Below are 13,738 nucleotides of genomic sequence, written 5' to 3' on the forward strand. Positions count from 1 at the left end.
CAGTCTTGGTTTTTCATTAAGGTGGTATCCTGGTAAAATATGTATTTTTAATAATGATGGTATCAAACTTTTTTCTGCATTTTTAATTGATAAATTGTATTTTGTAAAACCCACTTCATTTTTAAGTAATCAAAGTAGTGACTCACCACCAAATGTAAATGTAACCGAGGTCAAAGGATTAGACCTGGAGTTGTGGCATGAACGGTTTTGCCATATTAATTATGACAGTATCTTGGAAACTGAAAAGAAGAACTGTGTCAAAGGACTTAATATAAAAAGTAGAAACCGGCCAGATTGTGAGCCTTGTATTATTGCAAAGAAAAGAAGGTGTTCATTTAAGCCCACTCCAGGGATAAGGTCTAAAAGACAACTTGAGCTTCTTTTCATGGATCTAGCAGGGCCATTTCCGGTGGAGTCACTAGGGGGGAAAAGATATATTTTTTCCATAATTGATGATTTCTCAAGGAAGTCCACTATTTACTTTCTAAAGTCAAAAGATGAAGCTTTTGGATATTTCCTTAGATACCAGAGGCATGTAGAGAGAGCCCTCAACAAGAAAATTTTGGCCATAAGGTCTGATAATGGGAGGGAATTCACAAATTCTAGTTTTGAGACCCACTTAATTAAAGAAGGCATCAGCATAGAAAGAACCAACCCTTATACTCCCGAACAGAACGGGGTAGTAGAAAGATACAATTTGACATTAATGAATGGGGTTAGGGCAATGCTGAAAGACTCTGGACTAAGGGAAGAATTTTGGGCGGAAGCCGCCTTATGCTTTAATTATGTTAGGAATAGAACAGTCCTAAAAGAAAGGGGGAAAACCCCATTTGAGCTGTTCTGGGGAAACAGGCCTTCAGTAAGGCATTTCCGGAGGTTTGGATGTATTGCCTACAGAGGCATGCAAAACAAAACCTAAAGAAATTTGACTCGAGAAGTAAGAAAGGCATAATGGTGGGCTACGCAACCCAAGCAAAAGGGTACAGAATTTGGGACCCAGAGCTAAAGAAAATTTTTGAAACTATTAATGTGGTCTTCAGGGAAAATTTAATTTGGGGGAAATCAAACTTGAATGGGAATGTAGACAATGATGATGATTATTCTTTTATTAAACCTATTAGTGAAGTTCTCTTAGATAAAGAGATAGATGAAAGAAAGGCTCCCACCCCTTGTGAGGAAATTGAATGGGTGAGGGATGCAGTAAAAAGAAAGAAAGGGGACCGTACTGATATCTATTACTATGAAAAGGGAAATAAAACCAGGTTAAGGTCACCCAATGATGTAGAAAAATATTGTAAGAAGAATAACATTGTTTACAATCCTGAACTATTTGATTTCAAAAGTAAAAATGTACCTTATAATCCTTTGTTTGATATTTTTAATTCTCCTAAGGAACAAATGGAACCCGAGCCAGAGGCAAATTTGTCAGAAGTGCTAATTCTACAAAACTATAATCAATGCTTGAAAACCCCAGAAGTAAAACATTGGCAAGAAGCCATGTCAGAAGAAATGAAAGTGATTCAAGAAAGGGGAGTGTGGCAGTTAGTTCCCCAGCCAGTTGGTAAACCAGTACTTGGTAATAAGTGGGTCTATGACTTGAAGAGGAATGCTAAAGGGGAAATTGCCAGATTTAAAAGCAGATTGGTTGCGATGGGAAACAGGCAGGTGGCAGGTGAATCGTATTCTCAGGTTTTCTCCCCAGTTATCAATTTCTACCTGATAAGAATGTTTTTCTCAATTCTGGTGATATTCCTGGGTTGGAGCCATTTTCAATTAGACGTAAAAAAAGCATATCTTTATGCTGATTTGCATGAAGAAATCTATATGCGACAACCACAGGGTTTTGTAATCCCGGGAAAAGAAGACTGGGTATGCCGTCTAAAGAAATCGCTATATGGTCTCCATCAATCGGGGAGAAATTGGTACCTGGAAATTGATAGGGTTCTCCAAGGTCTAAATTTTTTGAAATTTAAATGTAGTAACTGTGTCTATACAAGAAACAGAAATGTGTTTTTATTGATGTATGTAGATGATATAATAATTTTTGGAAAAAATGAAATCATAATTCAGGAAACAATTCAGGATTTATCAAAACATTACGATATTAAAGAATTAGGGAGAACTAAAAAATTATTGGGGGTAGAATTTGAAGAAATAAATGGGGGAATTTTTATACACCAAAATTCTTATATTAAGACAGTTTGTGAAAATTTTGAAAAGTATCAATACCCATACTCGACCCTCCCAATAGCGAAAGGTACAATTTTGTCTTTAGGTGATTGTCCAAAAACGGACCAAGAAATAAAAGAAATGGAGAAAGTACCTTATCGCAATTTATTGGGATGTTTGTCCTATATAGCAGGGAAAACTAGACCGGATATTGCATATACAGTTAATTTATTATCTCAATTTCAAGCAAATCCGGGTAAAAGACATTGGCAGTGTTTATTAAGACTTTTAGGTTATTTAAAATATACAAATTATTATAAATTAAGTCTATCTGCAATAAATGAAATTAAAATCAATGGTTTTTCTGACTCAGACTATGCTGCAAATAGGGACGATAGGATTTCGATGGGGGGAATTATTATTTACATTGACAAAGTACCTATTATCTGGCGAACATTTAAACAAAAGTGTGTTTCATTGTCCACCATGGAAGCTGAGTATATATCTTTGACAGAAGCAGCAAAAGAGGTGGTGTGGTTAAAAAGAATTTTAGAAGAAACATCACATTTTGAAATAGCTGGATATAAATTTAACGGGTCTGTAATTAATTGTGACAATATAGCTGCAATAGAATTTTCAAATTCCCCTATAGAAAATTCCAGAACAAAGCATATTGATGTCAGATATCATTTTTTGAGAAACTTAGTAGAGGAAAATACATTTGAATTAAAATATGTGAAAAGCGCAGAAAATCCTGCGGATACGTTTACCAAGCCTCTGACTCGGGGTACATTGAAAAAAATGTGCAAACTCATTTTTGGTAATTATGAAAATGTAAAAGTTTAATATTCAAATGTGTAAATTTTTCAATGTTTCTCAAAAGTGTTTAAAAATTTTTTTTTTTGTTGTTTGAAATATGTCAGTTTTCATGTCGTTTTGAAGTGTATCGTGCTGTGTAACCGAGAAGGGGGGAATTTGTTAGCATAAAATATTATTTTATTTTATTTAGTTTTTATTCTCGGTCCACAGCCGATAATTTAAAGAAAATAATTTAAAGTTAAGTGTACCTACTTTAAGCCCAGTCTGGTAAAAGTAGAACCTGTCAACTAGTTGGTGCTAACACTTCAATCGACGATTCCCCCACGCCATAATTAATGGCGACTGTTTACTGAAACCATCGGAGATTGCATGTCTCGATGTGTCGATTCAGAAAAGTTGAGTTGTCACCTGATCGACTCGAATTAATTCCACTTGTTGACCGCACGTGCTATGGAGAGGAGTACGAATATTCGCGGTAGTGGAATATGCAAATGAGTGATGGTCGAAGTAGAAGTTAGTGTGGTGACGTCATCGAGGCATGGAATCTCATTGGTTGATAAAACATATATATTGTGGTGAGTGGCAGCGATCACTTGCTCTTCTCTCTCGTTTTTCTTCTTTCAACGATCCCCAGTGGTTGGTTCTGATAGTGAAGCCTAGTCCGGCTCACGTGTGGGGGGTTTTTCCCCGCGATGCTAGCGGGGGTTTTTGTGGTATGTGAAGTTTAATCTTCCAAGTCCTGGAATTAGTGAGTCCAGGTGAAGAACCTGTTGTGTTGTGTCCGGCCAATTAAAATGTCGGGGATGTGAGTTCCACGGGTCTACCTGTGATGTTTAGCGATCTACGTATTGTGTAATGTTGCCTGTTCAGTCCGGACATTCCTGAAGTGTGATTCGGCGGACCTTTTGTGCGTTTTCTACCTGATCCTTCGGAGTGGCAAGTGACTGCATCGACATCTTGGTGACATTTTTTCTTTATATTCTGGAACCACTTTTGTTATGATATTTTGGGGGTGTATTTTATGGGGATGTTATTCTAGTCATATTTAATAAATGTATTTTTCTGAAACATGTTTTTTGCTTGTCTCCAACTTGACATTACACGGCCAGTTAATGTTGGCTTAGTTTAAATATCTTAACTTCTGGATTTTAAACTTAACTTTAATTTATGCCAACACAAGAGATAGTACTAGTAGCCCTGGTAGGTGCTGCTATACAGCATGATTTAGAAAAAAAATCAATGAAAGCCTACCTAGGATGTTATATTTAAATGCGTTTTACTCAAAACTTGAAAATGTCCACTTGCATCCCTCTGCTTCTCACTGCCTCATATGTGATCTGCTTGATGAACTTTGAATTATTATGATTACTGTGATAGTAAACTTTATTAAGTTCTTCAATCTGTAAATAATTTTGATTAAAACTTTCAATTAAATTATTTCAGGTATCAAATCGTATTAGTTTATTGGTATTTGTTGTAATTCTTTGTTATATTTTTAAGGAAGCTTGGAAGTGCTAAAGTAGCTGAAAGTAAAGTAAGAAGCATTATTATCTATATTTTGACTTAATTTCTAAAATTTTGCGGTAGATGTATTCTCCTAGTTCTATACCACTTGGTTTCCAGCAGTTTGAAGGGGGGAAAGTTGAAATTCAAACTATTTAAGTCCTTAAATCGAAATTTGGAATGTTTTCATGATTTTACTTAAATCTTTCAAATAAACACCAAAGAAACAAATACTAACACAATCTGGTCTAATTTTATATTGTGTGACTGAGAAAAGTTGTTTTCATTCAAATCCTTTACTATATGAAAAGTGAGGTACACTAATTTAGGGGATTTGCAAACTCTAACTTTGGGTTTGTAAATCTTCTTTAGTTGACTGCTAAAAAATTAGAGCTCCTTTAAAATATATATATATACATATATGCAATGAGACTAAATTTTTTTTAAAATCAGTATCAATTCAGCACAAAAGCAACACTTTTCAAAAATTGTGATTTCAAAAATGAAATCTTTTATATATGAGTATGAAAATTGTTCAGCTCCAGTTATTTTTGAAACTCGTTTATTACATTTTATTTTAGGGCAAATATTTCCCTCTAGAATGCAGTAAAACCTGCCTGATTCATATATTTTTCTTTTTTATATTTATTTTTAAAAATTAAAGGTTAATTATTTAATTAGGTTATTTAAATATTAAGTGGAATTGTATGGTGTTTTCTTATTTAAAAAAAAGCACTAGTATGCAGTAAATACCCCCCCCCCTCTTTTCAAAAAAAAAAAGAATGTTTAGTCTTATGAGTCTTTAAAAGTGGCCACCATGTTTTTAGTTATTCAAAATGGCAACTATCAAAAAATATCATTTAATAATTTTAAGATGCAATGTAAAATCTATTATTAGTGCTAAAGAACCTCCAGCAACTTTTTAGAATTTCTTTTTCAGGAGAGTGCTGAGAAAAATTTTTTCATTATTGAATTGTGTAATATCAATAATGGAGCGGGGGGGGGGGGCTCCAATTTTGAAAGAGGGAGGGAAAAGACAGTCTTCTTAGGATACTTTTCACTATATCCATGTTCTGTCCTGGTTTTGAGCATGTGCAGGATTTTTCAAAAGTTTTGAACATAGGTCCCTCTAAAATACTGGCAATGTACCTGGAGTTAATTTTCAGATAGCTCCAGGTATATTGCCAGTCATTTTTTCTCTATGCTTGATCATTAGATCACTATCCATTTTTTGTTATTTTTTTTTCTAGAGACATTAAAATGAAGTTCTCAAAAATTGTTAAAGGTCTGCATTTATGCTCTTTGTGCAGATTCAGTCACTGTTATTATTTTTTAATTTTTACCTATAAAAAGATTTGAAAATGTTTTGGTACTGTATTGCTAAAAATAAATTGACCTACTTATCCATCATGTAAATTTGCTTGTCATATGTTGATACATTGTACGATTGTTTGTTACCTTTTTTTTTTATCCTGAGTTATAAGAATAAATAGACAAGCATTGAAAATAACAAAGAAGTCACAATATTTTGAACCAAGTTTTTTCATTTTTCTATATTTACATTTTTTTAATCAGTGTCTTTCAATTTATGTCATTCACAGCTTCCTTCGATCAATTTATTTTTGAGCTGTCAAATGTATTTTCTTTAAATTCTGCTTTTGCATTTAGTTTGGTTTATTTCTACATGGTTTAGAATCTTGTAAAAGCTCTTATTTAAAATATTTCATATTGAAGCCCGTTTTTCTACTCATTTAATTTTTTTCTAATCTTAGCACCTTTAACATTTCTTAAAATTTCATTACCATTTAATGAAACATCATAGTATTTTGATTAAAATTGTCCTTTTTACCTGTCAGGATGAAGATCAAACAGGTGAAAATCAAATCATTCAAAAAGAAAAAGAGGAAGAGGTAACATTTTCTTTCATTGCTTAGAATTTTCTTGCATGCTTAGCATGTTTTTTTTTTTTTTACTTATAAGTTGTCTAAATGTCTTTCTCTTGAAAATGCTTGATCGTTTTGCATTGTGATTTTTATTTTGCATGACATTTTTAGACCCGAATCCAAAGCTTGATGAAAGGCATGTCTCTTACGAATGAAAATGAGGTTTGTAAATTTTTTTTTTCTTTTTTAATGTACTTGCCTACTTTTTAAGAATTGATTAACCTTTTCTTCATTTTTTTTTTTTTGTTCTATTAAATAAGTTCTTTCTAACATTGAACCTTGTTTTTTGTCAAAATTTTTGTGTTTTGCATGAGAATGATACATTTTTGAAACATTCTAGCATAATGTCCATGCTACAAATAAAGAGCTGGTTTGATTTGTTGTACAAAACTGACATCCCTTCTTACTAGCCTTCAATAGATATTTTGTGTAAAAATATTGTTTGTTAATGTAATGTTTGAATATATATTGGAAATTATTGTGTTGCAGTAGACTGGGTGTGTTGCATAGACTGCTTGATGTGATTGCGGTTAATGCCACCAATCGCTTATTATCAAAATCACTCGTCCTCTATGTTCTTAATTTATTTCGATTGTTATATCATTTCATGTTATCAGTTCTGAAGTCAGAGATTGTGTTTGAAACAATCAGAAAATGCTTCCCCTAACCCAAGATTTTAGTAAAAAAGTATCCGAGAATCTTCCTTCCTCAGTGGCACGACAGCCCTGGGTGGGCCCTGGCCTTCTCAGCAATTTTTTTCTGGATCTCTCTCTTTTTGGCCATGGCTTGCCAATTCTTCACTTTTATGGTAGAATAATCCTTATCAAGGCAATCAACTCATCTCAGGTTAGGTCGACCCCTTGTACTAACTCCTGTGGATTTAGCCAATCAAATTTGTTTATTGATCGGTCTTTATTTAATCTTGTAACATGACCAGCCCATTTGAATCTTTGAATTTTTATGAATTTGACCACATCAGATTCTTTAAAAGCATGATACAGCTCTAAATTAGAGCACCTGTGCCAAATACCATCAACCTCTTTTCCTCCAAAGATGGCCCTTAAAATGCGGCGTTCAAAGACACCAAGGGCACTTTGATTGTTTGGTGTCAATGTCCAGATTTCTGAGGAGTATGAGTACAGGACTGATAAGGGATTTATACATCCAAGAAACTACAAAAGAAAAAAAATTCCTCAGTTGTAATATTTCAAGGGTTTGATTCTCAGATGGATAAAATATCCATATACCATCCACACTAAAACAAGTAAAAGTTTATCATATTGTTATAAGAAAACAGATGGAGGGTGAAACTGATGAGTCAGCTGAAAAACATCTTGTGGTTGAGAAAAATCCAAAAGGAAATTTAAATGAAGAGTGCATTGAAGCTGTTGAAATGTGGGGTACAAATCCCCCTTCAATGACTTTAAAAAACATTGATTATGAGCAATTTATAAATGAGTTTCTGAAAAAAAAAAGAGACTCAGTGTTGATTTTGAAAAAAGTACAATCTTTGTGTTTTGATGGAAAGATATAACATATAACTGAAAGATTTATTTGTTTAATTGTATTTTAAACTTCAGTATGTGTGGCTTAAATTATTGGGTTTATGTAAATTTGCTTCTTTTATTGTTATCAAAATCATTGTGTCTCAAATTGATCCCATTAAAAAGAGAATACTGCATAATAGAATATTGTTAAAATCACTCATTATGGATTTAAATTTCTTGTTAAGGTTCAAAGTTTTACATTTGAAAAAAAATGTTGAAGTTCTCTTAACTAATTCGTGTCTCCTATGTTTGAGTGCTCAAATTCTGTAAAAAGATGCAAAAATTTAATTCCTGATTTAAAAATAAAAGTAAAATAAAATAAAACATTGATAGTTGAAATTTACTGAAAATTAATGTCTGACAGTTAAAAAAAAAATTTATAATAGTTTTATTTTTATGTAACAGAGACATATTTTGTTTACAAAAAAAAATGTTTTATGCATTGAAAAGGTATATTTGAAATAACCTGCAGCCTGTGGCAATTCAATGAGCGATTTAGCTAATACTAAAGAATTGATTTTAGTACAGGGAAAAGTATGCTTGTTTAGTTTTATAAGAATTTTTTGTTTAACTTTCTTTGAATTTATGGCAATGGTTATGGGAGAACTTTTTTTGGTTAGATATTAATTCAAGTTATCACCACTCTGACCCTTAGATGTCCGGAAAAATACTTTATGAGAAATTGCTAGCTAATTGATATTGTTTTTTTTTTTTTTTTTTTTTTTTTTTTTGAACTTTTATGCCTTGTTTATTTTATTTATTTATTTATTTTTCTTTTTTGACTTTTTTTTTTTGACTGAATTTTAAACTTTTTTTTTTTTTGAATAATTAAAAACTTTTCATTGTTTCACTGTTAAAGTGATTGCTATTATATTTAATGTGTTTTATTTTTTTAATTGAAAATAGAGTAAACTTACAGCAAGTCAAGTGAGCTCAATTGTAGGTTTACAATCTGGTGAAATACAGCAAGTAGCTTCTGAATTTGCAGGAAAAGTAAGTGTATAAATTAAGTTTATGTATGTATATCTTGTTTAATATATTCATTTTTGTCTGATACATATCGTCACCACAGAATAATAGAAAGACATCTAGCAACAGTAAGACATTCGCTCAAATCCTACTGTTGCCCTGAAGCACCAATATAAGCAAACCAATATAAAGGATAACTGAAAGAAAGCCAAGACATATAAGACACATATTTGCATACAAAACAGTTAAAATTCTTAAATTGTTCAACTTACAGACTGCTACTAGCACCTTTAAATTTTCCAAATATTAGCTGAGTTAATGGTTGAGTTTATGAAGTAGTTGAGGTATGGTTTAGCTAATAAAGAAACTCTAATCGGATTTTGCAGTGAAATTACAAAAATATTACAAAAACTGAATTAGACTCGACTATTAAAGTGATTGCAAAACAGATACTGAAGAAAATTTTGGTTACATAAGTAATCTAATCTAACGCATATTGCCATTAAATTCTCTGTACTTTAGGAAAATGATTATATGAGTGCAATGACAGAGGAGAGTATGACCCCTGACTAGTTTTGTTTTGTGTTCAAGTCTCATTTTTTCATCTACTATATGCATACAGATTGCAGTATGCATAAAGACTAATTTTCATACAGTTAGCGCATGCGATCTGTATACTTTGCAAACTTTTTATGTGAAAGGTTTGAAATAATTACTTTAAAAGGAGCTAAGTTTTGTGTTTGAGGTAGTGGCGGATACAAGGGGAGGGTCATGACCCCCCCCCCCCCCCCCCCCAACTATCGACAATAGTATCTGTCCATATTTGTTCAAACACTTTATGAACAAAATGGAAGCAATATCAGAAGTCTTTCAATTCATTTATTATTTTTGAAAGTAAATATTTGAAATATTACTTCTTTTCATTGCTTGTGAAATTAATTTGTAAACTTATTCCTGGCCAATTTGGTGTTTTTTATTGAAACCTAAGCAGTTTCAGAAATTTTTCACGCCAAAAATGTAAGTTCCATCAAGGGGAGGGGCATTCTTCAGCATGATCCCCTCCCCCTCAAAATAGTTGTCTGTATCCGCCCCTGATTTGAGGAGAAAAGGAAAATAAAACAACTATCTGGATGGCATTTAAAAAGTATGTTCTTTGGATGTCAATCATATATTTCGCTAAAAAGCTGTGTTGTCATTCAGCATACTTTTCAGGATTTTATTTAAATCTTAATCCTCATTATCACTAAAAAATATTTCAAAATTTGTAAAATGATTTGATTTCAATTGTATTTTTTCAAAGCGAAAGCATATATGTAATCTGAGCAATTAATCGTTTCTCCATATTTTATTGCATTATTTTTTAAAATAACTTTTAGGTTTTTTTCTCTTTGCATTAGCAAGCTGCACTTGCAAATGAAGAACAAGCTGTAAGAGGTCTTGGTGGCATCCAGTTCCACAAACGAACTGTTGCTTCTCTTGCTCGACAAATTAAGGAAAAAGAAAATAAAGTGACTGAGGTATGTATTATTTGGATTTTATTTTAGAAATTCAAATTTGTGAATCATTTTTAATAATGTTAATCATTTATGGTGTGCTTTTTTTTTTTTTTTTTTTGTTAAGCTCTCACAGAAAATTATGCTGTGACAAAAGCAGATGCTAAAATGTTACTGCTCAATTACAGCAGTATACCAATGGTATGCTTGACTTATGGCTTCAAAAAAACATTAAGATGATGTAAAAATGTAAAATTTTTGAAGTGGAAGAACTGAATGTGAGTGATTTTAAGCATTAAAAAAAAAGCTTTTAACATTGAAAAGTCAACAAATTTCAAGTTTTTACAAAATGGTACCATTTATTTCTTTCCTCCACTCTTCATGGTAGTAATTGCTTTTTTTGAAAACAGTTATTGTTTCTATCTAATATATCTGAAACAGCCATTTGGATAAAAGCTTAACTATAATATCCTAAAAAATACAGTTATAAAAGTTTTTATGTGGAAATGTTTTAATTCAATTTAACAAAATGTTTATTCTTATGCACAAAAAAGCAGCTCAACCTTTAGGAAAATGAAATATGTCTTCTCAAATGTGGGAAAAATGAACTCTTCCCAAAATTTGTGATCGCTGTAACTGATCTTTAAAAAGATCCTTATTATAATGAAACTTTCAAATGTTTTCTCTGTTCTTTATTGTATTACTTTTGTGTTACTTTCTTACCAGGCTTATATTTTCCATGTTTTATGATCTTTTCATTATTTGTTTAAACAAAACTGACTAATATTGTGTCATTACCAGCTGCAATTAGCATAAATCAATTGCTTTTTGGAACTGTGAAATTTAAGATTCGCAGATTAATGTTTTCCAAAAACGTTGTTAAATTTCAAATCAATGATACATCAAAAAAAAACTTTTTTTTAACTTATATTTTTTTCTTCAGTTTTATTGATTTTGATTTAATTTCTTTCAGTTGGAAGCTATAAATTCAAAATTCAAAAGTAGTTACCAAGAATCCCAGGCCAAGTTACGCAAAGTAAGCTTTTTATATTTTGTGGTCAGATTTCAACCATATGTTAGATGTTTCCAACTCTATCATTTTCTTTCTTTTTAGTTACGAAGTATGTTTAAGGAAGTCATGAAAGAAATGGAAGCATTAGAAGAAGTTGAAAATGATGATAATAAAAGGTATTTTGTTATTTTGCAATTTTTTCTTGAAAATTATGTAGAATGGTGGCATGACAAAAAGGGAATAGGGTGTCACGATTTATCACCTTTGAGCCCATAAGATAAGATTCCTCAAGGAATTCCTCTCAAGACAGACCAATCCCAGTAGTACTCTCCATTAGATTGATCATTATAAATGTGGAGCCATTCTCTTGGGTAGTTTAGGGCAATGATCCCCAGGGAATGGACCCTGGACTGACCTCATCAAATTTATCTTCTGGATTTTCTTTGCTTAGAGCATTGTGCTACACTACAAACTGAGAAAAAATGTAGCGACTGCAATAGTTTTACTACTTATAGAGCACTACTTCTGACCACTGATCAAATATTTATATGCTATTCATTTAGATATATACTCTTTTATAATTTAATATTTGTTCTTGCCTCAAAGAGCCTCCCTTTGAAAACTGTTCCTTTGTGAGTTGACAAGTTTTCAATATTTCACCCACCATTTGGAGCAAGCACAATTTTCTAGTATTAATTCCAACACATAGTGTAGCATTATAGTTTTAGTTTTACTTTTAAAATTAATCATTTGGGTATAGTTAAGTTTTGATATTTGCATGATCAATAATACTGATGCAGAAAATTAATAAAATGACAAAGTTATGATTAAAGTAAAACAGCCGGTTGTTAGGCTAACCTTTACATTTATTAGTTTACTAGAAAGTCACCCGTTATGGTATGACGGGTAAAAATTGCTTCTACATTTGAACGAAGCAATTGCCTGTTTGATGATATTTTGATAGTTGAAAGTTTACCCTAACACCAGTGGATTAACCCTAAACTCCAGTAGGTAGCGTTCATATTGTTGACCATTTTTTTGTTTCTTCATTCCCTTGAAATGACACAGTCTTACTAGTAAAACAGTTAAGTTACCGGATCGAGTTCAGCCTTGTCACAATAAAAACTTTTCCCTGCATGTTAAACATTGTCAAATTATTATGCCGTGGCGCGAGTTTCATTGTTTAAACTCATGGGCTACTCTATCATCGGCTATTATTTATATGAGGATTAATGAGAAATTTTACAAAGAAAAAATATAATTATTTCCTTTTCTTATTTATAGCATTTTAGAGTCATTACGGTCTCTTGTTGCAACTAATGAAACACTCAAAAAACAAGAGCAAGATTTTCGTGCACATTGTAAAGAGGAGTTAGCAAGGTTAAAAGCACAACTTCAAGAACTCAAAGCTTCATCTAATGATAGTTCTTCTGAAGATACTGTAAGTTGATTCATTAGCAACTGTTATATACTGTAATGATCCAAGGGCGCCTGTATACAAAATTGCAAGGGGGGGGGGCTCAGATATTTTAAACATGGTGTAGCAGAATATTTTCCCTATGGAAACAGATTTCAGGACAGATTAGAGTCATTAAAAATTGACAATTTGAATAACTTATTCATTACTGGCTGGAGAAGAAATGTTTTTTTTTCATTTTTGCAAAGAAAAAATACTAAAAGCAAGGAAGTTCTAGTTTCTAAGTTTTCCCCCTTGCCCCCATATATGGGTGCCCTTGTAATGATCCTTATACAGTAAAACCTGTAAAGTTGATCACCCTTGTAAGTTGACCGCTTTTTCAAGCACGGAATCAGCCCTTATCATATAAATCAACCTTTGTAAGTTGACCACTAAAGTAGTGCACCGCAAGTGGTCAACTTACACAGATTTCACTGTATATGATTAGAATAAATCAAAATACATATCTAAAAAAAGTTCAGATAATCATGATTTATTTTTGGTCTTATAATGTGTGCTCATCAAACATATGAGTCCTTTTGTTTGAGATGGCCACAACGTTGTCTATAAGTATTAGTTCTTTGTCTGCAATGTATGACATGAAAATGACCAGGGGCAGATACAGACTACCATTTGTGGGAGGATCGTGCTGAAGAGGGACCCTCTCGCCTTTATAGAACCTACGGTTTTAGGTACAAAAAATTTCTGAAACTGCTTGGGTGTCAGTAAATAGCTTCAAATCGGCCAGGAATAAGGCACCTTATTAGGTGTAAACGTTACGAACTTCATATTGCTGTGTGCAGGTAAAGGGCAGTAACTGCAAATTT

At 32.3% G+C, this 13,738-nt stretch overlaps 1 protein-coding gene across 2 annotated transcripts in view; it reads left to right on the top strand.

Annotated features, from left to right (window-relative positions):
- The window catches only part of LOC129221958 (coiled-coil domain-containing protein 93-like), a 56,228-nt gene that overhangs the window by 25,148 nt on the left and 17,342 nt on the right, over window positions 1-13,738 (top strand). The window contains exons 8-15 of one of the 2 annotated variants that reach the window (XM_054856355.1): window positions 4,489-4,522; window positions 6,348-6,401; window positions 6,546-6,596; window positions 8,888-8,974; window positions 10,348-10,467; window positions 11,417-11,479; window positions 11,558-11,631; window positions 12,740-12,896. In XM_054856355.1, coding sequence (XP_054712330.1) covers window positions 4,489-4,522; window positions 6,348-6,401; window positions 6,546-6,596; window positions 8,888-8,974; window positions 10,348-10,467; window positions 11,417-11,479; window positions 11,558-11,631; window positions 12,740-12,896 — 640 coding nt within the window. The remainder of the gene's footprint in view (window positions 1-4,488; window positions 4,523-6,347; window positions 6,402-6,545; window positions 6,597-8,887; window positions 8,975-10,347; window positions 10,468-11,416; window positions 11,480-11,557; window positions 11,632-12,739; window positions 12,897-13,738) is intronic. The other variant, XM_054856356.1, reaches the window with a different exon arrangement.

The sequence above is a fragment of the Uloborus diversus genome, chromosome 5 (assembly GCF_026930045.1).
Source record: "Uloborus diversus isolate 005 chromosome 5, Udiv.v.3.1, whole genome shotgun sequence".
Taxonomy (NCBI): domain Eukaryota; kingdom Metazoa; phylum Arthropoda; class Arachnida; order Araneae; family Uloboridae; genus Uloborus; species Uloborus diversus.